The sequence below is a fragment of the Hyla sarda genome, chromosome 12 (genome assembly GCF_029499605.1).
Source record: "Hyla sarda isolate aHylSar1 chromosome 12, aHylSar1.hap1, whole genome shotgun sequence".
NCBI classification, from domain to species: domain Eukaryota; kingdom Metazoa; phylum Chordata; class Amphibia; order Anura; family Hylidae; genus Hyla; species Hyla sarda.
The window spans coordinates 60295152-60318078 of NC_079200.1; the positions used below are offsets into that span (position 1 = coordinate 60295152).

Consider the following 22927-nt stretch of genomic DNA (forward strand, 5'->3'; position numbering starts at 1 on the left):
CGGGATCCTACGCTACCCGGTGCTTTAGACAGGAAACCCGGCTTGTGGAATGTACCATTTTTCCCTAGGGGGGTGTTATATTTAAACATTACCCTTAACTAACCACTGTGTAGATAAATGCTATAAATTAGATTTCAATCGTCTTATTAAATATAAATCTATACTAAGGAACAAGAACTGACTGTGTATGGGTTATCAGTATAAAAACGAGCTGCTCCATTGCTACTCGCTCCCCCCTGTCTGCAACATAGAATAAGGCTCCTCTGGCTAGTAATAGGGTGCAGATATTAAGAATATCTGTAATAATTTATCCTGCTGTCACCCGGGATCAGACACGCACAGGGGCACAGGGGGGAATCATGTCTGTGGCTTTTGCTTCAGCCAGACCAAGAGGAAAAGGAGAGGTCACCCAGCAAACTATACAGAAGGTAAATGATCTGCAGGGGGGGGGGGGGGGGGGGGGGGTCTGATGGCACCAGGTTTATTCTAAGGAGGGGGAGGGGGATCAATCCCTCATGTGTCATGCATAGTATGGAGAAGATGCAATAGTGCCAGCTCCCACAATATGATTGATTGACATGCATGCACTATATATATATATATATATATATATATATTATATATGCACATTGCATCCAGATTTGCAGGAGGATGTTGGGATGTGCAGGTGCTGCTTATCTTCTGTCCTCTAAGATGTCATTTGCCTCCATGATGACAGAAAGAGCAAGATGCATCCTTAAGTGCCTCATCCTGATGTCTGGATTAGGGAGGAGGGCTTGAAGGGTGAGGCTATAAATCACCATTGTCTGTCAGCTCCTTCCAGACTCCTCTTACTGCTGGGCACCCATCTGATCCATAATAATCTTATAATGGATTGCCACTTATAATCTGCATTGATGCCTATGTGTTGCCCACCCTGGAGATGAAGTAGGAGGATGCATCTGTCCTGCGTGACGGTAGTGAGCGTTGCAGAATTCTACACATTTGGGACAGTTTTAGGGGGATTCGGTTGCAGGGTTTTATTTGCAATGCAAAAAAATAAAAAGTCTGATTAGTGCATACCTGTGTTATGAAACTACAACTCCCAGCATGCCCTTTGTTGTAGCCTTACTATAAGGCTGCATTCACACCACGTTTTTGCAATACAGTACCCGTATACGTTTTCAATGGGAAAACCGTACGGAACCATATTGAAAACCGTATGCCAAAAGATGCATCAGGTTGTGTCCGTTTTCCATCCTGTACGGTTTTGTCAGTTTTTTTTCCCCGTACCCAAAACCGTAGTCTACCATGTTTTTTGGTCCGGGTGAAAAACTGTATTAAACCGTATACGTTTTTTTTTTTTAAACATGGGAGTCAATGGGAACCGTTCAGAATCGTAAGTGCGTATGGTTCCATACGGTTTTCACCATACGGCTTTTGACTTTCCACAGTTTGTTTTTTTCTTGGAATTTCAATCAAACGAGTGAAACTTTATTCAAAATGGAGTGAAAAGTTAATAACTTCTAAGTTTTTTTCTTACAAAACGGATGCAACCGGACATCATTTTTCAAACTGTATATGGTTTTTAACTGTATACGGGTTGAAATTTGTACACACGTTTTGATACAGTTTAGTCCGGTTTTGAGGAATCCGTTTTTCATCAAAAACCTGATACGGGAACTGTATTGCAAGAACGTGGTGTGAATGCACCCTAATATGACTGATGGAATTCCCAAAACTAGTATCGCCTAAGGCTGGGTTCACACCACGTTTTTCAAATACGGTTACCGTATACGGTTTTCCGCTAAAAAACTTATGGCAAAAACCGTATACAACCGTATGACTCCAAATTAAAATGTATACGGTTTTTCCCCGTACGGTTCTATCCGTTTGCATCAGTTTTTGCCAACGGTTTTGCTATTTTGTTGGAATTAGTTTTCCATCAATTTAATAAAGTTACTATTGTTCTATTGAAATTCCAATCTGCGCATGTGTCAACTCCAAAAACGGATTAGAAAAACCGTGTGCACCCGTATTCTGAAATTCTGTGTACGGTTCTCATAGACAACAATGTTAAAAAACCTGCATACGGTTCGCATACGGTTTTCCAACCGGAGGCAAAAACGTGGTCGACAGCGTTTTTGCCTACGGTTGAAAAATCGGCAAAACCGTATCCGAGGCAAAACGGATGCAACCGTACACAACATTTGGAATACGGTTTACAATGCATTTTCTATGCATACTGTTTTGTATTTTTTGCGGAAAACCCTATACGGTTACGGTATTTGAAAAACGTGGTGTGAACCCAGCCTACGGCTGAATTCACACGTGGCAGAAATTTCCGCAACCGAAAATCCCTTCCATTGATGGGAATGGGTTGGTTGCAGCAGGTGCATGGATTTCTGCTATACCCATTGGGATGAATGCAACAGGTGCAGAAATTTGCGCAAGAAATCTGCTGTGTGCGAATTCGCCCCATCACGCCGGTAAATGCATAGTGCAGCTTTTGACGCCTGCAGAGGGAGTTTTCTGCCTGATCTCACCTGTTGAACAGTCAGAAGCAACCTGCCGCTAGGACTGGACGAGCTGTGAGCTATTGATCTTCCTGAGTATTATCTGTAACCACCATTCAGTCTGAGTTACTATTGATTCTATGCGAGGTTGGCAATTGTAAAATGCCTATCACAGTGGTCTTCAACCTGCAGACCTCCAGATGTTGCAAAACTACAACTCCCAGCATGCCCGGACAGCCGTTGGCTGTCCGGGCATGCTGGGAGTTGTAGTTTTGCAACATCTGGAGGTCCGCAGGTTGGAGACCACTGCAGCAAAAATGGTGCATAAGAAGGGTGACAGTGGTGTTATTTATAGCTATAACTAGGCTCTCTTTCACCAAGGGTAAAGGTTTATTGCTGCCCTAACCCTGGCACCCACTAGCACCCAGGGCACATGTCCGCCTGCTCCCACCCTAGGTGCCCCTGCTGTTGCTTTCAGCAACCAGTCAGATTTGGTTAGGTCATTGTTTCCCAACCATCAGCTCTCAAGGTCATGCAAAACCAGGGCTCAAGTCCTGCAGGAATGCATGGGAACTGAGTTCCTGCACTTTTTCCACAGCAGGAACACTGTTCCCATTTTCAGGATTTGGGTGAGTTCCCACACTTTTTTTCCCCAGGACTTGACCTTTGGCCTTTGCCTGTCTGGGCATGATTGGAATTAGAGATGAGCGAACTTACAGTAAATTTGATTCGTCGCAAACTTCTCGGCTCGGCAGTTGATGACTTTTCCTGCATAAATTAGTTCAGCTTTCAGGTGCTCCCGTGGGCTGGAAAAGGTGGATACAGTCCTAGGAGACTCTTTCCTAGGAATGTATCCACCTTTTCCAGCCCACCGGAGCACCTGAAGGCTGAACTAATTTATGCAGGAAAAGTCATCAACTGCTGAGCCGAGAAGTTCGTGACGAATCAAATTTACTGTAAGTTCGCTCATCTCTAATTGGAATTGTAGTTTTGCTACAGCTAGAGAGCCACAGGTTGGGGAACACTGGGTTAGGTTATAAAATTATAAATAAAAAAATTAAAAAATTCCTTTTTTTTGTTAATGTCTAGTTTGAAACAGAAATCTGGATTATTATTATTTTTTGTTAAACATGAAATGAAAAATGGGAAAAAGAAATTAATGGAAAATATGAATAAAAAAAAATTATTTGGAAAAAGAAAATAAATAAAATACCCTTAAAGGGGTACTCCAGTGAAAACCATTTTTTTTATTTTTTAATCACCTGGTGCCAGAAAGTTTAAACAGATTTGTAAATCACTTCTATTAAATTTTTTTTTAATCCTTCCAGTACTTATTAGCTGCTGAATACTGCAGAAGTAGTATTCTTTTCTTTTTGGAACGCAGAGCTCTCTGCTGACATCATGACCACAGTGCTCTCTACTGACATCTCTGTCCATTTTAAGAACTGTCCAGAGTAGGAGAAAATCCTCATAGCAAACATATGCTGCTCTGGTCAGTTCCTAAAATGGACAGAGGTGTCAGCAGAGAGCACTGTGCTTGTGATGTCAGCAGAGAGCGCTGTGTTCCATAAAGAAAAGAATTTCCTCTGTAGTATTCAGCATCTAATAAGTACTGGAAGGATTAAGATTTTTTTTTTAATAGAAGTAATTTACAAATATGTTTAACATTCTGGCACCAGTTGATATAAAAAAAAAAAAAAAAAAAAAGTGTTTCACCGGAGTACCCCTTTAAAATTAGAATGTAATGTGGATGTTATATGGCACCATGTGGACACTGTTTGGCACTATGGGTATGGGATTTATGTGGGCAAAGAGTGCCACTTTTTGGGCGCTTCTGGTGATGCCAGGAAAATGCCTGTCACCTGTAGTAAATGCTGTCATAAAGGCTATAGAGCAATATTCCACAACCTGAGGCTCTTCAGTCTGGGAAAACTACAACTCCCATAATGTATTGATCTGTCCGGGCATGATGGGATTTGTAGTGTCACAAATCCCAGGCGCAGTTTTGTCACGGGTTGTGGAACACTGCAATAGGGCATCTATGCATATGCAAGTCTGTGTATGTGAAAGGTGCCCACGTGAGCCATATTGGTGCTTCTCATTGACTTCCACATTTGCAGACAACTTGGAAAATGAAGCATATTTTCTGAGAGCATCAGGAAGAACAGTAATTGTAAGATTTCTACATAGAGCTAAAATGTGTCAAGATAATTCCTAAAAGAGCCCTGTGCCATACAAAGCCTACAATGGGTGGTAGTATACTGAGCCCAGATAAAGCCTTGAAGATCCTAGGGCCAAGGTGAGCCCATATGGAGCATTAGGGAATTTTCTGCTGCATATTTTCCTACCCATTGAAGTCATTGGGTAGCCAAATACGCAGCTGATTTTGCTACATACTGGACTCAATGGGTAGGAAAATATGCAGCAGCAAATACGGCATGTGTGACCCTACCCTAAAACTCAGTCAGGGATTAGCAAAACATGGCTGATTTCTTCTAAAAACAAACAGCACTCTTTCAGTTTGTTTGTGGTATTGCAGCACAGTTCCAGTGAAGTGATGGAGCTGAGTTGTAATACCACACCCAACCTGATGTGGCACTGTTTTTTTTTTTTTTTCTTTTGTGCAAAGAAACAGCTAGGTTTTACTGATTCTGATTAAGCACTTAAAGGGGTACTCCAGTGAAATTTTTTTTTTTTTTTTTTTAATCAAGTGGTGCCAGAAAGTTAAACATATTTGTAAATTCTATTAAAAAATCTTAATCCTTCCAGTACTTATTGGCTGCTGAATGCTACAGAGGAAATTCCTTTCTTTTTGGAACACTGATGACATCATGAGCACAGTGCTCTCTGCTGACATCTCTGTCCATTTTAGGAACCGTGCATAGCAGTTGTGTGCTAAGGGCAGCATGGTGGCTCAGTGGTTAGCACTGCTGCCTTGCAGTGCTGGGGCCTTGGGTTCAAATCCCACTAAGGACAACAATAAATAAAGAGTTATTATTATTATTATTATTATTATTATAATTATAATGATGTCAGCAAAGAGCACTGTGCTCGTGATGTCATCAGAGAGAATTCCAAAAAGAAAAGAATTTCCTCTGTAGTATTCAGCAGCTAATAAGTACAGGAAGGATTAAGATTTTTTTTTAATAGAAGTAATTTACAAATCTGTTTAACTTTCTGGCACCAGTTGATTTAAAAGAAAAAAAGGTTTTCACCGGAGTACCCCTTTAAAGAGGACCTGCTTGTTTTCCTAATGTGTCTATTTTAATAAATGGTTGTCTTCTTCATTAAACAGTATTTCTGCTATTCTTCCAGGAAATGTATGAGTAAATTGTCACCTGCTTGTGACCACTTGGAAGTGTGTCCATGCATTGTCTTACACTGTCCTATCAGTGCAGACAATATCAGACTGTGTAGGGACAAATCCATTTGCATTATGCTGTTCCTCTCTTATTCCTCCTGTCAAAGTTCTAAGAAAGGATGCTCCAGAATTGTAATTTCAAGGAGAATGCAAGTATTTAAAAAAAAAAAAAAAATATATATATATATATATATATATATATAACAAATCTTGGGTGCTGCTAAATAATAGAGAAAGTCACCTAGCCATTGTCACCCTGTACTACCTACCAGCTTCCTACATGATAATTGGGCAGAGAACTTCTTTAAGGGCAGCCTGATCTCTGTAGTGTAAGAAAATGAAAATTACTGTACACCAATTTATTTTTCTACTTTATGCAGAACAATTGCAAACAATGTAATTTTTTAATTTTTTGATAGATGCTGGATGAGAACCACCACTTGATCCAGTGTATAATGGATTATCAGAGCAAGGGGAAGACAGCAGAGTGCACACAGTGAGTACAGCCCAACGTTCATAGGGCCCGTGCACACTATGAGAATTTTGTGCAGAATACAGCTTGCAGCAGCCTTCACCACAATTGCCACATGGGCATTAAAGGAGATCTCCAGCGAAAAGTAACTTAACCCCTATCCACAGGATAGGAGATAGGTAGCTGATTGCACGGGGGGGGGGAACCGCTGCCCCCCTTCCCCCCGACAATCACCTTGACTGGATCTGAAGCTCAGTGAGTAGCACGTACTGCAGACGGCATGCGTTCCATTCATTCCTATGGGAGTGTTGAAAAGACCCGAGTACACCACTCGGTCATGATCGGCGCTGTCATAGAAATGAATGGAGCGCGTGCAGTCTACCAGAGATAACACGCGCTCCTCACTGAGAACATCAGGCTCCCTTCCTGGTGATGTACAGGTTGACCCAGCTGTTGGACCCCCCGTGATCAGCTGCTTATCCCCTATCCGGTGGATAGGGGATAAGTTGATTTTCCCCAGAGTACTCCTTTAAGCACCATATTATTGACTGTAATGCATTTCCAGGTGGATTCCGGCAAAAGAATGAATGGAATCCAGATTAGTTTGAAAATTTCGCTACAGAACTTCCAAAGTGTGCACAGAGCAGCAGAATTCAATTGAAAACAGGAGGGGGCTGCTGCAAGTAAAAATCTGTGTGAAATAATTCCAAGCAGAATTTCCATAGTGCGCATCAGCCCTAAATGGGTTCACAGGCGGCAGATTTGTGGCAGAATTTCCATTCCCCTGTGTGAGGTTTTAGTGGCAAGCACGTGAATATCTGCATGTTCCATTGAAACCACGGAACAGCCACAGATATTTCTGCAACAAATCTGACAAATGTAAATTCACCCTAAGGGTACGGTCCCGCTAACCCAGTGTATTTCACGCAGTGCAAAATGTGCTGCGCAGCGGGAAATACGCTGCTTATTCTGCCATGAGCATATACACAGGGTTTGGAGGCGGGACTGTGATGTGCGGCCTTGCCCCCCCAAACCTAACAAAGCACACAGGGCTGCCGCCGGGTAGCCCTGTGTGTATGCCGATCGGTGAATACATTTTGTGCTGCATGAATTACGCTGCCTAAGCGCTATGTGGGACCGTACCCTAAAGAAACAATGAAAGAAGTGACACAAGAAGATAAAAGTTTATTTTGAATGTTTGGATTTTCTGCAGCACAAGGATAAATTCACACAGGGGGAATAATTTCTGCAGCAAATACGCAAACAATCTTGATCTATGGGGGAGATTTATCAAAACCTGTGGAGAGGCAAAGTAGCCCAGTTGCCCATAGCAACCAATCAGATCGCTTCTTTCATTCTTAACAAGGCCTGTGAAAAACGATCTGATTGGTTGCTATGGGCAACAGGGCAACTTTGCCTTTCCACAGGTTTTGATAAATCTCCCCCAATGTGTGTGGATTTTGGTGTGGGCATCCTACTGCATTTTTTTTTTAAATGTGGAATCTGAATATAAAAGGCAATGGTTTTAAATTGGAAAAATATTAAAAGTCCAAAAAATTTTAAGTCATGGTAAAATTTTAAAAAAATTACAAAATGCTGTGGTGAGGAACTGTGTGGAAAAGCCTTGTGGGGTGTAGGTTAGTTGGGGTGTTGCTGTTCTAGATGCTGAAAGGGCGCTGGTAACCCTTGTCACTCGTGACGCCATGGTGAGGGTTAAATTCTGTAATGTTGCTGGGCCTATCGCCACCCTTCCCAAAAGCGATAGGTGCGTGCATAATAATTAGATTCTCCACAACCACTGTTGTAATTAAAACTTGCAGGAACTTTTACTGAAGAATTTCTGAAGCAGGCAATATCAATAACAGTCCAGATAACAAAGTCCATTTATAACTGGGCAGCGATTGACAGTTGGTTGGGATCAGATAAGCTTAATGTAGCTTCTCATAGACTCTGTAGCATAGATCCGCTGGATTTAGGGGAGCGTTTAGGTCCAGTGATCTTTGAGAGATCACGGGGAATTGTAAAGTCTAATAGTCTCTAGCATAGGCCGCGGCCGCGGCCGCAAGGCTTTGGGCCTAGTTCTTGTCTTTGGAAGTTGCGGAGGTCCTACCTCATCCAGAGTCAGCAACCCAAGAGAGAGAATAATGGCGGCCGCTCCCTTATATGGGCAGGTGCTGACCGTTTTGGATTGGTCCATAACAACTGTCACTCGCCGTGACATTGCATTGTGGGTGATCACATGTCATGTGAACCACCAAAGGTCCTTCAGAAAACCAAAGTTCTGAGCTAAGTCACATGACCCGCAGGTCCTGCAACGCGAACAAGGTCGGAATCTTTAATAGACATATTTACATGTTTATTTACATACATATTAACTAACTAAGGGGTGATGAGGGGCTAGCTAAGGTAGAGGACCCCCACTGTTCCTTGGGACTCTGTCTTTAGGGACCTCACCACAAGGTAACGTATGAAATACGGTACCAGGACACCACAATGCTATCTAAAAATGCTACAGAAACTGACGCGTTTTGAACCACACTATTCTTAATCATGGCATGATTTATGGTTTTAAAATCCACAGTTGCACATTTTGCAGCAAACGTAACCCTACAAATTTTTTCCATCCCCATTGATGTCAGTGCGGAAAATTGGCAACAAATCCGTGTTCTTTCTGTTTCCGTGACAGAATTGATATGCTGCGTGTTTTTTTCCACATTACATGAATAAGATTTGTTACGGTATTCCATTGTGAATTTTATCAGCATAGATCTGAAGGTAAAATCTGCAACATTTCCTTCCTGTGTGAATTTACCCTTATAGAAATGTTGCAGAGAACATCGGGGCTTCAGTGGTAGAAGGAGATTGCTTGTGTGGCATGTGAGGGTTGGCAGGAATGGCATGCTAGTTGAAGGTAACAGGAACTAACAGGCCATTGTTTATAGGGATGCTGTGTCTGTCACAGTTATGAGGCCATTGTGGTTGTCACGATCATGTTGATACTGTAGAGCCATGTTCTCCAAACTGTGTACCTCCAGCTGTTGCAAAACTACAACTCCCAGCATGCCCGGACAGCCGCTGGCTGTCCGGGCATGCTAAGAGTTGTAGTTTTGCAACAGCTTGAGTTTGGAGAACACTGCTGTACAGTGTCACACAGCATACATTTTACAAAATGTCCTACTGGACATTCCATCTGTGGTAAATGCCGACTCCTCAATCGGCGCTAGGACCGGCACTGTCTCCATAGATTGCAACGTATCTCCGATCGGGGTCGGCAGAAAGAACTTACATTTCAAATCTTTCTGTGGAGGCCAGAATCTGAATTTCCGTGGCTGAAATTCTGCCGTGTGCACGGTGCAGACGAATCCTATTGAAAACAATGGGAATCTGCTGCTACAGAATTTCCAAGCAGAATTTTTCTGCTGGATTTCGCTCAGAAATTCTGCCACGTGGAAGAACACTGGCCTTAGTAGAACACTGCTATAAAGGATAAAAAGCAGGCCTCTGCCAAAGTGTCAGGTGATGGATCAGAAAGTATGTCCCCTACCTGTTGCTCTCCAGCTGATACAAAACTACGGTTTGCAAAACAACAATTCCCATCATGCCCTGATAGACTTCGGCTTGCAGTACTACAACTCTCATCATGCCCTTACACCCTTAGGGTTGCAAAAGTATAATTCTCATCATGCCCTGCGGCAGAGTTGTAACTTCTGGCCCTTGATAAAAAAAAATCCGCAACCGAGTCCCATGTGGCATTTATAATACTGGTCTCTTATGGGGTAGATATGCTTTGAGGCCCCCTTAGACACCAGGGCCCTGGTGTGAATTCTACTTCTGCACCCCTATAGCTATGCCCCTGCCCTGAGGAGCTGTAGTTTTGCAACAGCTGGAGAGCCTCTAGTTGGGGAACACTGGTCTAAGATTTAGGAAGGGTTTCTACTATGGTGGGGTCAGGAGGCAGAAAGTTACCTATTTCCATTGCTGGAATATTTTTACAGTTTAATGTAGAGTTATGTATAGTGCTGCATGTCACCCCTATGGCTATTTCTTGCAGATATCAGCAGATCTTGCACAGAAATCTGGTATATCTGGCAACCATAGCTGATTCTAATCAGAATATGCAATCTCTGCTTCCTGCGGTGAGTATAGATGTCCATGTTCGGAATCCTCCTTCCCTTTCCCATAGTAAGAATGGTTGTGATCATTGCTCAGATTTTCTTACGTGTCATAAGTCATCTCGCAACTAAAGCAGTTGGGGCATCTATGGATCTATGGTCATAAGGCCAGGTTCACATAACGCAGTTTATTTTTTCACATTTAGGGTAGGATCAGACGTAACGGATCCGCAGCGTATTTTACGCTGCAGATCCGCCTGGTGACCTGACCCATTTTGTGCCTCCAGCTGTTGCCACCCCTGTTCCCCCTCCTCGCTCCACCCCTGGCCTATTGCAGCGGCAATCCGCCGCTACCAGCAGCCACACAGGGGGCCTGTGAGTCCCCGGGTCCACTCAGAGGTCTGAGTACACTGCACACGCGTAGTGCACTCGGACATCGTTGCTGTCAGAGTGCACTCGGTGACTCGCAGGGCCCCTGTGTGGCTGGCGAGCAGGCCAGGGGCAGAACAAGGCAGGGGGGCAGGGGTTGGTAATGGCAACAGCTGGAGGCACAAAATGGGTCGGGTCACCGGCGGATCCGCAGCGCAAAATACACTGCGGATCTGTTACGTGTGACCTTAGGTTAGGATCGCACATGTATTTGATGCTGCAGATGCGCTGCCAGCGGTCACAGGGAGATGGCAGAGCGAGCTCCCTTTAGCTCTGTGTGTCTGCTCATAGCAGCAGATTTCCGGCGGGCAGTCATGAGCTGACACTCAGAGCTACCCAGCCGCAGCAGGGCTGCCACTCTGATTGCTGGCAGCGCATCTGCAGCATCAGATATGCTGCGGATGCGCTGTGTGTGATCCTAACCTAACTCTTAGCTAAAACTCAGCTAAACCCATCCTCATCTGTCTAAAAGCTGAACTTAGCTTTCTGCAGTGTATTGCTTTCCTCTGTTATGACTAGCCCGCCGTAGGATTTGCATGCAGGTGTCTGATCTTTAAAAGGTTTTTTTTATTCTGTCTGTATGCAAATAAAGCACATCCACTTTTCTAATGAAAGGTTCTGCAGCTATCTAATATACTTTGTGTTTCAATTCCTCGCTGTTTTCAAGATCTCTGCTTGCTGACAGTAAATAGTAACATTCTTCCTTACACCCAGAGAATAAAAATCCACCCTGATCATGCCCAGTTGACATGGGTGTGCATAACCTGCACCTTTATGTGAGCACAACAGCACTATTTCCCTATTTGTTGACAGCAAGCATAGCTATTGAAAAATTTGTGCAAATGATACGATGATTTAGAATTTTCCATCAGGCTTGGAAGGATTACTCGTGTGGCATTATACCAGATCTTATGGACAGATACTATTCTAAAGGATGAGCCCCATGCCCCAAGAGACTCTTTTAGCTATAATCATTTTCAAGATATCAGATTGCTGTCAGTGTGAAGCAACATGCTTACTAACATCAATAAGAGGAAACCCTTTGAAGTCCTAATACTTTACACCAGTGTTTCCCAACCAGGGTGCCTCCAGCTGTTGCAAAACTACAACTCCCAACATGTCATGCTGGGAGTTGTAGTTTTGCAACAGCTGGAGACACCCTGGTTGGGAAACGCTGCTTTACACAGATGAGAGCTTGTTACGATTGTATCCAGTCTCGACAATGCTCTGCAAGCCAAGGCTAGCTCACAAATGTCCAGCATAGTGTGCAGCATTTTTTTTTAACCCAGCTAAACCACATAGGAGGGCAACGATGCCCGGTGGTCTATAGTTCTAATGCCGTTTCCTTTTCATCTTATGGAGCAACAGATAGGACATATGACGCCAATGATCCAGCTTGTTGGATTCAATGATCCCAACCAGGGTGGCTCCAGATTGCCAGACATATGTGAACCCGGCCTGGTATATATTCTAGTCTGCCCTGATACATTGTAACAAACTACCAGGGCAGGGAGAGTTTATTTTATATATAGATAGATATATATATAGATATAGATATAGATATATTTTTTTTTTTTTTTTTTTTTTTTTTTTTTACTGACCATTCTTATGCATTTAGCTTACGGGGGATTGTGTAGCCTGAACACTATGATAGCAAATCCACAGCTGTGAAAGATTAGATAGCATGGATTTTCAGCCTCTGTATGCCTGTTCCTATTCACTGACTGCAAACAGAGATCTTAAAAATGGCGAGAAATTTAAAACACAAAGCATATGTGTTTATTATTATTGCATTCGTAAGGCTGGCTCCTTATTACTTGCGCATGAATACTAATATATTGAATATTAGGCAGTAATTCAGTGTTCCCCAACCTGTGGCTCTCCAGCTGTTGCAAAACTACAACTCCCAACTCCGGGAGTTGTAGTTTTGCAACAGCTGGAGAGCCACAGGTTGGGGAACACTGCCCCGTTGTTTGGTAAGTGCCTATCATGTAGCAACCTAATCGTCATTCGTATTGTGCCCCCACTCTGTACTATTTGCCTATGAAATGATGTTGTTTTACTTGCAGCCTCCAACACAGAGCATTAATCTGGGCCCCGGAGGAATGAGCCAAACAGGCCCCAGCCAGAGCCTTCACACCCAGGGCAATCTGAGTGATGCGCTGGGTGCCACCTTGCCGCCCTCCTCCCTCATGCAGAGCCAGATCAGTAATGGTAAGGCCCCTCCTTTGATGCGTTACTGTTGCCTAGCAACAGAGGTGCTGGTTCTTAATGGTTATGAGACCCCGTCTGACGGAGATGCCTGGCAGGGGTCCTGGGGACGTTTCTGTGTCCTTGTATAGATTACTGACTGCTTGTTTGTGTAGAAGTACATGCGTGTGATTACGTGTTATATTACACACATACATATATATATATATATATATATATATATATATATATATATATATCGATCTCATCCCGTTTAATATATATATATATATATATATATATATATATATATATATATATATAGTGTGTGCGTTATTATTTATAGTTTTGAATTTACTTGATAATTTTCTTTATTTTTCTACAAAAACTATTTTGTTGCTCTATGGTCTTTTCAGTGCTCAGCGTCTAATTTTTCTCCTCCTTTTTTTTTTTTAAATAAATGTTTTTGCAATAGGCCCCAACCATGTCACCATGCAGCAGTCTGGTCAGACCACTATGCCCACCACTAGTATGAGCATGGCAGTCAGTTCTCATGGCACAGCCCCCGGGTATAGTCACACTGTGCCCAGCTCGCAGAATATGCCAATGCAGAGTCAGAGCAGCATAGGCAACTATGTGTCAAGGGCCAACATTAACATGCCTACAAACCCAGGTAAGTGGAGCACAATATCCTAGATTATGATTAAAAGATAGATAGGTAGGAGATTGATTGATATTAGTTAGATAGAATCAAAAAATGATACCTCCTAAAACATAACCTTTATTATTAGACGCATAAAACGCCATCCAGGCCATAAAGCAGTAAACATGTAGTCTAGCAAATAGAATTATTGTATAGTTGTATGGCCGGGTATAGGGCAATAACCTTGGGGAGGGATTTTTCTTCAGTAAGGCTGGGTCCACACTACGTTTTGTCCCATACGGGAGCGCATACGGCAGGAGGGAGCTAAAAGCTCACGCTCCCGTATGTCACCGTATGCGCTCCCGTATGCCATTCATTTCAATGAGCCGACCGGAGTGAAACGTTCGGTCCGGTCGGCTCATTTTTGCGCCGTATGCGCTTTTACAACCGGACCTAAAACCGTGGAAGACGGCTAAAACGTTGCATCTGTGATGTTTTGGTGAATAAAAGCCACATTACTTCACACATCCTTGAGTGCTGCTGATTTCACTGTGGATGTATCGGACCCTGACCAGTTTTACTCCAGCTTGCACCAACCCTTTATCTTCAGTGCTGCCCATTTCTCTGGACATTAGATAGATAGATATGAGATAGATAGATTGATATGAGATAGATAGATAGATAGATTGATATGAGAGAGATAGATAGATAGATATGAGATAGATAGATAGATTGATATGAGAGATAGATAGATAGATTGATATGAGATAGATAGATCGAGATGAGAGAGATAATAGGTAGATAGAAAGAAATTAGAAATATGGATGGATAGATAGTAGATTGTTATGAAATAAACATAGATATGAAATAGAAGTTCTGTATTATATAGACAGATACTGTAGATAGAAAGTAGATCAATATGAGATGGATGGATAGAAATTAGATATGAAATGAATGGCTAGATTATTAGATAGCCAAGAAAGTAGGAAGAGCAGCTCAACCTCTCAAATATGCAGCAGCAGGTGCCAGCGGTGAAAAAGGTCCCGGGTCAGGGGTCCCATAGATATCCACACCAAGAAAACAGGGACGCAGCACTCCAATGTAGAGCTGGCACTCTCCAGCGTGAGAGACTGCAATTGGGCAGTTGAAACGTTGTTCCTTGATGTCAGGTCAATAAACCTTTTTTCACTTTCTACATTGGAGTGCTGCGGGCCTTGTTTTCTTGGTGTAGATTATTAGATAGATATGAGAAATGTAGATGGATGGATAGTAGATTGAGATCAATATGTACATATGAGATGTATAGATAGTAGTTCAATATAAGATGGATAGATAGATATTAGATAGGAGATTGATTTGCAAAAACTGATATTAGATGAATATGTACATATGAGATGTATAGATAGTAGATCAGTATAAGATGGATCGATGGTAGATCAGTGTGAGATGGACAGTAGATTGATACGAGATGAAGATGTATAGATAGGTCAGTTTGAGATGGATAATTTCCTTTTTTACACCACATGCTCTCATCTTCTCTCTTATCAGTGTCTATGATGCATCAGCAAGCCGCCAGCACCCATTACACCACAGCACAAGGAGGAGGTCAGCATTACCAAGGCCAGTCCTCAATCTCAATCATGAGCCAGAGTAACCAAGGTAGCGGCATGATGGGTCAGAGGCCCCTGGGGCCCTACAGATCATCTCAACAAGGTAGAGTGATTTAGTGGGCATTGTCCATGTCAAGTTTCACCATTAGGAGGCACATGCATATCACTGTGTTACACCTCTTATTAGAAGCCTGGGATTTCTGATGTACCTTATCTTTGTCCTCTGTCTAGGTTCTGCTCAGCAATATCTGGGTCAGGAGGAGTACTACAGCGAGCAATACGCACACAGTCAGAGTTCCTCGGAGTCTATGAGTCAGCAATATTACACAGATGGTATGTCTTCAATTTCTCTTAGCATACATGTACTTAAAGGGGAAGTCCATGATGAGGCCTGTTTTAACATTTAGCATACAGATGCCAGTCAGCTATTGCTCTCTGGTATCAAGCGTTTATGCTAAAGATAGTGTTTTGAGTGCACAGGCGCACTGCAGTAACAGCAAGAGGTTCGTAGAGACAAACCTCTGCACAGACAGCCTATCAGATTAGAAGAATGGCGTTTAGTGATCCATTCTGTACTGCAAGTAAAATTGGACCTCACATGTGAAGCTGAGGGTGTGGAACAGTGTCTACACAAACCATCGGAAGAAGCTTGCATGACTGCTACAAGCCAGTCCAGCTACAGGTGTTCCATTGACCTCACACCAACGGGCGCTGCTTCCTAGATGGGGACATGATGTCACAGCCACGCCCCCTAATGACATCACACCACGCCCCCCTCCATTCATGTCTATGGGAGGGGGCGTGATGGCCATCACGCCCCCTCCCATAAACATGAATGGAGTGTACATGGCTGTGACATCTTGTCCCCATCTCGGAAACAGCACTCGACACAGAATACCGTGACCTGCACAGAGATCACGGGGGGGAGTCCAGCAGCGGGACCCCTGCGATCATACATCTTATCCCTTATCCTTTGGATCCGGAATACCCCTTTAATTGAATTTGGTGGTGGAACCAACAGACGTTTGGTGTGACCCATGAGACGTTTCCCAATACAACAATGCCACACCACATGTTGCTCGTACTATTTTGGTTCTTGGTGTTGTCATTTCAATGTTGAGGAGTGTAGTTGCATTTGTGACTTAGAAAATATTCCTGTTCACAGCCTAAGGTAAAAACAGAAAGAATAGACCTGCTGCTTAGAAACTGTCTATCCCTATTATTATGTCTCTATTACTTTTAGCGGATAATAATGTTCTCCTGTGATTTGCATCTAAGGAGGTTGCAAAGGATTAGAAAAATGTGGCTGCTTTCTTCACCAAAAGAGTACCACCCCTGTCCACAGGTTGTGTGTGGTATTGCAGCTCCTCCTTATTTAATTTGATGTGGCCTAGTTGCAATGCTAGACATAGTCCATTGAAAGGTGTAAATGTAAGATATCTTTTATTGGTTTTTTTTAATTTATTTTATTTATGTTTTAATGCCACAATAAGGGGCTACACACTAGGGGTGTAAGAAAAAATCGATTCACTCGATTATCGTGATTTTTCATTTGGCGATGCTGAATCGATTAAAAATATTTTTGAATCAATCCTTTTAGGGATGTGGAATTTGTATCTCCCGACGCTCGGGACATGTAGTTCCGGGCGCCGGGCAGGTGAATTTTTCCGGCTCGTGCAAGCAGGGCCAGACCTGACAAGCGTGAAAGCGCTCTGGGTGTATGGAGCGGGCTCCCGACTCGTGTCCGCTCCGTACTCTGCAGCCCCCGGCTTATTTCAGTAGCCGGGGGCCGCTGATGCATCACCGCCGCTAATATCCAGCATGCGGCGCTCAGCAGTCTGTATGGAGCGGGCTCCGGACTCTGCAGCCCCCAGCTGTTTTCAGTAGCTGGGGGCCACCGCTAATAGCCAGCATGCGGCGATCGCGGCGGCTGGCTATTAACCCTTTAGATCGCCGCTGTCAAAGCTGACAGCGGCATCTAAAGGGATCTGTGAATGCTCCCTGGTGGGCTAGTGGGGTGGATCGCCGGAGGTAGCCAGAGGGCTTACCTCTGCTTCCTGCTGTCCTGTGGCTCTGTCATTGATAGAGCCTGGCTTGACTGGGCTCTATCAATGGATCGCAGATCAATGGAGTTCAATAAAACTCTATTAATCTGTCTGAGGAATATAATAATTCCTCCTAAAAGTCTAATAGTGTATAAAAAAATAAATAAAAAAGTTTTAATAAAAGTGTAAAGACATTGTTTGAGACAAAATCGCAATATATCGTATCGTCATACGTGTATCGTGATACGTATCATATCGCCAAATTCTTGCCGATTCACTCCCCCTACTATACATGTGTTTAATGCTGTTCTCTTACCTAGGACATGGCGACTACTCATACCAGCAGTCATCGTACGGTGAGCAGAGCTATGACCGGACGTTCGATGACTCCTCCCAGCACTACTATGAAGGAGGTTAGGGAAAGCATCATACTGCATGTGGTTAATAAAACTAAACTGTGCAGAAAAGTTATTGTGAGCATCACCCACCTGTCCATTATTTAGCAGGAAACACCCAGTACAGCCAGCAGCAGAGTGGATATCAACAAGGGACAGGTCAGCAACAGGCGTACACCCAGCAGCAGCAGTACACCAACCAACAGAACTATCCCGGGCAGCAACAGCAGGGATATGGTAAGTGGGGCTGGATATACAGTGCTTGCTTCAGTTTGGATATATGGCAGGAAGCAACATAGCCCGTATGTTGCAAAACTAAAACTCCCAACATCCTAAGAATTGGTTCTTCATTTCAGTTCCAGCACAGGGCTCTTCCTCACAGTATTCAACTTACCAGCAAGGCCAGAGCCAACCATACTCAAGCTACCGGGCACCACAGAGCGCATCGTCTGCCCAGCAACAGAGGCCCTATGGCTACGAGCAGGTAGTAAACAAATTGTTGTGGTATAACTATTTGTTGTCACCCCCCCCCCCCCCCTCAGGATCCTACAGTTGCCATATATATCATGTGTTTCTATTCTATATGCCGCCTCACATATGTCTCCCTTGACCTCCATTTTGAAGGAACTTTTTAGGGGACACTCAATTATTGAGAAAGGTCAATGAGTAGAAGGACTTAGAAGTTCTGCCGTTTCCTAAAACCGTTTTGAAGAAGGGTATAAAGCGCAATGTAATCCTAATCCTCTCCCTGTTTGATTGGGGGTGAGGTTTATCTTACTAAAACTAACAGATACTTCAATGCGGATTGAGAAATGGGGGGGAGGATCCTGCTGCAGTAAACTAGCTCCCAGCCGAAGACTGATCTGACTGGGGCTAGTTTAGCCGTTAAATGAAAATTGTTGTGTCCTCTCCTCATAAAAATTGGCCGTTTTTGGTATTTTGTCTCCACAACTCATAGAACATCTTGAAATGTATTTTTCTCAAGATACCAAGGTGCTGTTTGTCATAGTGACCATTTCTTTCCTTCTCATTTCTTTTCTTCCTTTGTTTTGTTTTGACCTATTAGTCGGTCACGCTTCATATCTACCTACATTTCTTTATGATTACTTATATGTTTTTGGACTCTAATATTGTGTGCCCTGTTTGTTTTTGTCTTACAAACTTCACGGGTCTGATTTTCTCTTTCTGTATAAAATAACTAGAAAATTTCCATTAAAAAAAAAATAAAAATAAAAAAATACCAAGGTGGATGGTCAGACATATGCCAGTCTAGGCCTGTACATGGGAGGTTTTTGAGTAAACATGTCTCCTCATTTGGGCTGATCTCTGCTCAGCCTTTATGTTGGGCACTACCCAGACCTTGCTTGGCCTGCTTTGCGTCTCCTTCTAAACACTTTATACCAACTCTTGTGTCTTTATTGATACCAACCCTTGTCTATATCTTTCCATACAGGGTCAGTACGGAAACTACCAGCAGTAAGGATGTGTTGTGAGCATGGTGCCTCTGCTGTATGGTTGGGAGAACTTTGGATGATACCTGACTCTTGCCACAATGGATTCTGAGATTTCCAAGATGAAGGCTTCAAAACTTCCCAAGGAAAGAATAAGAAGTCAAGAAAGAAGTTTTGTGACAACCCAGCCCCTATGTTATTAGACCCAGCACGCAGTATGGTTTCTAATGGATCAGACTGAGTCAGAACAGCCGGAGTCCAGCCCTCTGTGACCCTGCAGATCAGCAGAGTGAAGGGCCACCGACAGTGGTTAATCCATTCAGATGTCTTAACTGGTACTGCAGCTCAGTTTCATTCAAGCGAATTGGACTATGCTGCAGTACCAGGCATGACGCTGTGTCTTTGTTAGCAACAAAGAAGATTCTGCACTCGATGGAGCATTTTAGCTCATGATGCCATCAATGTTTAGGCTCCAGGAAACCGCTTAAAGTCACAAAGTCCACATTTGTCATAGAGGTCTAGAAAGCTGTGCTATATATGCAGCTGTTTCAAGGAGCCATCATATTGTAAAGGCCCCTCCAAGCTACAGTTTGGTGGAGGTCCTTTAGGTCTGTTTACCTCTAATATAATTAGAAATTCAGAAAGCTGAGATACATGGAGGTGGTTTCTGTCAATCTGCTGTAATTTGTTCTGTGTTGCTGTCCCTTTATTTTGCTGCTTGTTGAGTATCCTGAGGGTCAGACCCCCACTTATCAAACATCAACAGGCCATTAATGTTTAGATACCATTAAACCTAACAAGGTCCAGGAAGATGAGATATATGAAGCTATTTTTTTACGGCCCTTATACTGTTGATGTGATTAGGGGGGAATAATATTCTGTCACCGAAGTATTTCTTACCCTTTCTATAAAGTAGACAGACCTTGAAGGGGTACTCCGATGCTAGACATCTTATCCCCTATCCAAAGGATAGGAGATGTCTTATTGCAGGGTCCCGCTGCTTGGGCCCCCAGCGATCTCCAGCAACACCCAGCATTCTAAACAAATGCCGGGTTCCTGTGGCAGTGGTTGTGACATCACGGCCATGCCCCCTCGTGACATCACATCACACCCCCTCCATTCATAGACATGAATGGAGGGGGAGTGACATGACGTCACAAGGGGCTTGGCCGTGACGTCACAACCACTGCCTCCGGCTCTGAGCGTTGTGAACAAAATGTACCGGAGTAGCCCTTTAATCCGTCTTGCCTTCTCTTAAGCAGCGGATAGGTAGTGCTGCCTCAATAGACTGTGATGTGACCTCCACAGACTTTAAGCTCATTTGTCTGTAAAAAAAACAAAAAAAAAAAAAAACGAAAAAAAAAATTAAGTACATACCAAGCTATCTGTACTCAATTGCTGTGGACTGGCAGCCATCTTGCCCTCTCGCTGGCACTGACTTCAAAGAACTGATGGCAAACCTCATTACCCAATGGGCGACATGCTGGATTGTATTGGATTTCCATACTTGCTGAGGGAAGAATAGGGTGGGATTCCGTGTCTCCATGCTGATCTTCTAGTCTTACTATGAGTGCACTCCCGGGGTATGACTGTGTATATTTGATGTCTGGAGAATATTTTATCAAAGCACTTTTGGAGAAGCAGAATCCTTTTTCTTTTGTATGTATATTATTCATCATTGCTTTAAGAACTGTACAGTACATATATGTTGTATGTTCTGCTTTCTTAATGGTTGTAGAAGACAAGTGCAGTGTTGCAGCACGACAGGCTGGTCAAGGAGAGACAGCAATATATATATATATTTATTTATTTATAAATTAGATTTTATTTAGATTTTGTTGTTTATTTTGTTATACACTGAATGTGCTCCTTGTTCTGATTCTTCATCAGCCAAGTAATATTTAAAAAGGTCTGTGCTTTTTGGCTTATACTGGATGATTAGGGGTAAAGGAGCTGCGCATCAAAGGTTAAGGTTCTTGCCTAGGATTAGAAAAAATGTCTATCTTTCAGAAATAGCGCCACACTTGTCCACACGTTGAGCTGCAGTACCAGGCAAAGCCCATGACAAGAAGTGGCACTGTTCTTGGAAGAAGGTAGCCATGTTTTTCAAATTATTGACAACGCCTTTCAAAGCATTCTGTCTACCACTAATACCATTGTACAGTTTATACATAGACGTAATCTACATAAAATGTTATATCACTATATACATACATTGCATTATTTATCTGTACTGATCCTGAATTACATCCTGTATTCTACTCCAGAGCTGTGCTCACTATTCTGCTGGTGGGGTCACTGTGTACATATATTACATTACTTATCCTGTACTGATCCTGAATTACATCCTGTATTATACTCCAGAGCTGCACTCACTGTTCTGCTGGTGCAGTCATGCATTACATTACATTACATATTCATAAATTACATTACTTTTCCCGTACTGCATAATATCCTGTAATATACCTCAAAGCTCCACTTACTGTTCTGCTGTTGGATTTATCCTGTATAGGGTCAGTTTACACATGAACATTTTTCTTCTGTAGATTTGCTTTAGCAGATTTTGCTGTCCATTAAAGGGGTACTCCGCTGTAAACATCTTATCCCCTACCCAAAGGATAGGCGATAAGCCGTTAAATAGCGGGGGTCCCTCCACTGTGGCACCCCTGTCATTCGGTGCACGGAGCAAACTCCGCTCCGTGCCTGTTGACTGGCGATGCTGACCGCCATGCCCCCTCCATTTACGTCTTTGGGAGGAGTACTATGTACTAGCCTTCACGCCCCCTCCCATAGACATGAATGGAGGGGGCGTGACGTCACGAATGCGGAAGCTGCAAGCTTCCGTGTTCCAGCCGCTGCCGCTGCCAGCCTGGAGATCGCGGAGGTTCCCAGCTGCAAGACCCCCGCGATCTGACATCTTATCAACTATCCTTTGTATAGGGGATAAGATGTTTACAGCGGAGTACGCCTTTAACTTCATTGGGTAGAAAAATCTGCTAAAGTAAATCTGCAGCATATCTTTAGCAGAAAATACACGCGTGTAAACATGTCCTTATGCTCCAGAGCTACACTCACTGTTCTGTTGGTGGACGATGTGAGTCTGAATCAATACAGGATAATTAATGTATTTTCACAATGATTAAACCAGCAGAATAGGGAGTACAGCTCTGGAGTATAATACAGGATATAATTCAGGGTCAGTACAGGATAAGTAATGTAATGTATGTACACAGTGACTTAGCTATCTATATACTCTTCCTAGAGCTGATGATGGTTGCCAAACTTATAAAATTAGCTTTTTATTTCACAGCTAAGTGCCAAAGGGGCGGAGCCAAGCTGCTCATTTGCCATAGCCTGCTATATCTTTTTATTTGCCCTCTTCTCAAAGCTCTTCCTTGAAATACAGGGCTCTGTATGTTAACCAAAGAGGGGCTGGGAGGTAAGGGTGGGCAATAAGTTGTGCCAGGTTGTGGCACTTGAGAAGCCCTACCTTCTTGACACTTGAGAAAAAATAAACTATTTAAGATGTTTATCAACCTCTATTATCTCCAGAAAGGGTACAGCTTGCTTTTATACCCCAGCAGCTCACAGATTTAATTTAAAGTGGTATTCCCTCTTATGTAATGACGACTCGAACGCTTTTACAACATGACTCTATCACAAGTAATAGCTGTCCAGTGGGCCTTATTGAGAGTGTATACCAGAGGTCTGGACATCCAGCTGT

At 43.1% G+C, this 22927-nt stretch overlaps 1 protein-coding gene across 2 annotated transcripts; it reads left to right on the plus strand.

The window, feature by feature from the left end:
• The first annotated feature begins 296 nt into the window (after window positions 1–296).
• On the plus strand, window positions 297–20278 carry SS18L1 (SS18L1 subunit of BAF chromatin remodeling complex). Of its 2 annotated transcripts, none has more exons than XM_056549284.1 (11): window positions 297–428; window positions 6276–6352; window positions 10380–10464; window positions 12939–13083; window positions 13535–13732; window positions 15251–15415; window positions 15544–15645; window positions 17678–17770; window positions 17864–17989; window positions 18109–18236; window positions 19206–20278. In XM_056549284.1, the coding sequence occupies exons 1-11, from the start codon at window positions 360–362 to the stop codon at window positions 19230–19232; spliced, it is 1215 nt and encodes a 404-aa protein (XP_056405259.1). In that variant the 5' UTR covers window positions 297–359; the 3' UTR covers window positions 19233–20278. The 2 variants fall into 2 exon arrangements, with proteins under 2 accessions (XP_056405259.1, XP_056405258.1); XM_056549283.1 differs by having other exon boundaries at window positions 299–428; window positions 17861–17989; window positions 19206–20276.
• The last annotated feature ends 2649 nt before the right edge of the window (window positions 20279–22927 follow it).

What these genes read in the sequence shown, in the direction of transcription:
- SS18L1 (XM_056549283.1), top strand. Translation starts at nt 360, where the DNA reads ATGTCTGTGGCTTTTGCTTCAGCCAGACCAAGAGGAAAAGGAGAGGTC. An exon ending in TGCAATCTCTGCTTCCTGCG is followed by an intron (nt 10,465 to 12,938) that starts GTGAGTATAGAT and finishes TTTTACTTGCAG; the next exon opens with CCTCCAACACAGAGCATTAA. An exon ending in TCAGCAATATTACACAGATG is followed by an intron (nt 15,646 to 17,677) that starts GTATGTCTTCAA and finishes TCTCTTACCTAG; the next exon opens with GACATGGCGACTACTCATAC.